The sequence below is a fragment of the Antechinus flavipes genome, chromosome 1 (assembly GCF_016432865.1).
Source record: "Antechinus flavipes isolate AdamAnt ecotype Samford, QLD, Australia chromosome 1, AdamAnt_v2, whole genome shotgun sequence".
In the NCBI taxonomy this organism is placed as follows: domain Eukaryota; kingdom Metazoa; phylum Chordata; class Mammalia; order Dasyuromorphia; family Dasyuridae; genus Antechinus; species Antechinus flavipes.
In genome coordinates, this window is record NC_067398.1 from 280,653,429 (window position 1) to 280,656,944 (window position 3,516).

Sequence of the window (3,516 nt, forward strand, 5' to 3'; positions counted from 1 at the left end):
CACACTTTTGTGCACAGTATAAGATTTTATACACCATCGGCATACCCTTTAATCCTCAAGGACAGGAAATAGTAGAGAGGAGAAACAGAGACATTAAGACACTCCTCCAAAAACAAAAGAAAGGGGGAGCCACAGGTAACCCTAGAAAACTTCTAAATCTAACCCTTTATACTATTAACTTCTTGATTTTTGACAAAGATGTACTGGCTCCTGCAGACAGGTTTTATGACCCATTTCCTCCAAGATCAACTTTGGCAATCAATCAGTCAATCAACACTCATTAGTCACCTACTATGTATAGGCCCTATGCTAAGTGCTGGTGATTCATTAGTAGGAAATATTATGTCTTTAAAAACTTTATAATCTAATGATGAAGTTTTTGCTAGGCTCCAGTGGCTTCTTCTTCACCTTAAGTGAAAAATAAATGCAAACACATATAAAGAATTTGACAAAGTAAAGACACTTAGTTCTAAAGACAAAGTCAGACAGTAGATCAATCAAGAAACATTGATTAAATTTTTATTAAGTGCATGGAGATACAAAGATAGGCAACAAAGTGTCTATGCTGAGGGAGCTCAAAGTCTAATGGGAGAAACAAATATGAAAGATACTAGGTATGTCAAAACTATACAAAGAGTAAATGAAAGGTAAATGGTAGGCCATGACAAATTTATTCCATAGTAAAAGAAAAGATAATATGTTCTTTTCTCACAGCCAAAGCATTGAAATGCAATGCAAATGAAAAACTAAATAACTACGGGTTGTGTTATTGTTGGGTCATTTTCAGTTTTGTCTAGCTCTTTGTGACTCTCTTTGTAGTTTTCTTGGAAAAAAAGGAAACTGAGCTAAATAGAGTGGAGTTTGCCTGAGGTCACAGAGCTAATAAATGTCCTTTTTATTTAGAGGTAGTTTTGCTCTTCAATTCTGGTTCCTTGGTATATACTTGCCTCCCTAAGATAGACTTGATGAAATTATAGAGATAGAGAGAACAAGGAATGGAGAGATCTCAATAATATTGGGTTGTTTCTTTGGTTTTTGGAGATAGTCTACATTTGTGCTCTTTTCTCTGACTCAAATGTGTTGGGATGAGAAGCTGCAGGTCATACTTCCTAGAGGCTCTAACTGATGAAATGAAATTAAAGAAGTTTTTCTACTTTTCTTTGAGAAGTCTGGTTCTTGACATCTGGACTTACATATGAGTATTTGAAGATTTTCTGACAGTATGAAGATTAAGATAGTTTTTTATTAACTAAGAAAAAATTAACTTCCACTAGACTTTAGTCATATAAAGGTGGAGACTACTGAAAAAAAAATCCTGAAAATTGATGTAAGAGATTGAATTCAAGAATTTATCTAGATCTTCTCCTTCTGCTGCTGCCCGGCCGCCGTCATCGAGCTTCCCGCATCATCATGGCGAACCTGAGCCCCAGCATCGTGATTGATTATGACGAACCAGGCTATGACCTGGACTTGTTTTGCATCCCTAAGCATTATGCCCAAGATTTGGAGAAAGTTTTCATTCCTCATGGGCTTATCATGGACAGGACTGAACGTCTGGCACGAGATGTGATGAAGGAGATGGGAAGCCACCATATCGTTGCCCTCTGCGTCCTCAAAGGTGGCTACAAGTTCTTTGCTGATTTGCTGGATTATATCAAGGCACTGAACAGGAATAGTGACAAATCAATTCCTATGACGGTAGATTTTATCAGACTAAAGAGCTACTGCAACCCCACGGAAGACAGAGCCCAGCAGCCACCCGTTGCCCATTCCAGCACCTCCATTTCTCGCTGCCTTTCGTACAACTGCCCCACTGACAACACGGATATGGATGTGAACCTCATCCTGGCGTAGAGCTTCCTCTTCGGATGTGAGCTCAAGGCAGACAAAGATTTCCATTTCAAGGTGGGGAACGAGCAAACCGAGCACCAGCTTTCCCTGAGAACCGTGAACTTGGGTGCCAGCGCCAAGGACGAGCTGCACGTTGTCGAAGCCGAGGCCCTCAATTTCGAAGGCAGCCCGACTACAGTCACTCTGGCATCGCTGAAACTGTCCGTGTAGCCCACGGTCTCTCTTGGTGGCTTTGAAATCACCCCTCTGGTCGTCTTGTGTCTGAAATGCGGTTCCGGGCCCGTGTACTTTAGTGGCCAGCATCTGGTTGCGCTGGAGGAAGATGTGGAAGAAAATAACATGAAGGTTGTGAATCTGCCTGCCAAGCGAGCTGCTTCTGAAGCCGATGACAAGATTCCCCCGAAAAAGAATGACCAGTCTACTGGGGACATAAAAGTGATTAGTGGAGATGATCTCTCAACTTTAACTGGAAAGAATGTCCTGATTGTTGAAGACATAATCGACACGGGTAAAACAATGCAGACTTTGCTTTCCCTGGTCAAGCAGTATAATCCAAAGATGGTGAAAGTTGCCAGCTTGCTGGTGAAAAGAACACCTCGAAGTGTAGGATACAGACCTGATTTTGTTGGATTTGAAATTCCTGACAAATTTGTCGTTGGCTATGCCCTTGACTACAACGAATACTTCAGGGACTTAAACCATGTCTGTGTCATTAGTGAGACTGGCAAAGACAAGTACAAAGCATGAGATGCAACTTGGTGGGCAGAGAAGCTTTGAAACACTTGGGGGAACCAATCAACTTCACCTCTGGACCACCAGCTAAATTTGTCCAATGTTTCAGCCCTGTGACCATCTGCTTATTAGAGCTTTTTGCATGTACTGTATCTTGTCTGTTTTATATTTTAGGAATGTCAAACAGTTGCTGCAGTTCTGATTGCTGTTTCATTTGCACTACAAAACCTAAAGACTATCACTACCCCTGGGTGGCTTGTATTGCTTGAATTGCTGTTTGACTTACGAATGGGAACTTACTTAAACCACACCGACACTGAATAGAAATACTTAAAGTATTGTGAATGTAAGAGATGTTTAAAGAGGATATACTGATTTTTTAAATTGGTAATTTAATTTTATATGTTACTGAAAATGCAGAGAAGTGATTGAATATTGTTAGTTAATACCTTTTTGGTGTCAAAGAGGGAGCAGTCAATTTCAATATCTGTTCCAGTTCTGTTACAGAATCCAAGAAGTTTGATTATTTTATGATAACCCTATCTAAACCCTAGTTATCTCCTGAAATTACATTATCATTTCAAGAATTTTGATTGTTGTTGTTAACAGGAATTAAAATGGAAGCAAAGAGTTAATTTTACTGAGATGGGCAAACGAACGAAAAGCCAAAAAAAAAAAGTTTGCTGAGCTGTCTGTCCCACTCTTACAGATTATTTCCTTTTTGTGCTCGCCAGTCAAAAGTAGTTTTCTTTTAAATATAAATTGACATTCTGGACATTTTACTTTTGAAATCTATAATGCAAAACGCTTCAAATAAAGGCTGTCTCTTTAAAAAAAAAAAGAATTTATCTATATACCATTACAAACATGCACAATACATATACACTAACATAGTCTTTGTTTCCTTGGAAGGGGACATGGATTATGAACATA

General features: G+C 39.2%; 2 protein-coding genes across 2 annotated transcripts; both read left to right on the forward strand.

Annotated features, from left to right (window-relative positions):
* Nucleotides 1–1,408: 1,408 nt before the first annotated feature.
* Nucleotides 1,409–2,837, forward strand: LOC127538171 (hypoxanthine-guanine phosphoribosyltransferase-like). The gene has a single exon (XM_051961783.1). The coding sequence runs from the start codon at nt 1,411–1,413 to the stop codon at nt 1,852–1,854; it is 444 nt and encodes a 147-aa protein (XP_051817743.1). The 5' UTR covers nt 1,409–1,410; the 3' UTR covers nt 1,855–2,837.
* Nucleotides 2,191–2,598, forward strand: LOC127545326 (hypoxanthine-guanine phosphoribosyltransferase-like). The gene has a single exon (XM_051972527.1). The coding sequence runs from the start codon at nt 2,191–2,193 to the stop codon at nt 2,596–2,598; it is 408 nt and encodes a 135-aa protein (XP_051828487.1).
* Nucleotides 2,838–3,516: the final 679 nt, after the last annotated feature.

What these genes read in the sequence shown, in the direction of transcription:
- LOC127538171 (XM_051961783.1), top strand. Translation starts at nt 1,411, where the DNA reads ATGGCGAACCTGAGCCCCAGCATCGTGATTGATTATGACGAACCAGGC.
- LOC127545326 (XM_051972527.1), top strand. Translation starts at nt 2,191, where the DNA reads ATGAAGGTTGTGAATCTGCCTGCCAAGCGAGCTGCTTCTGAAGCCGAT.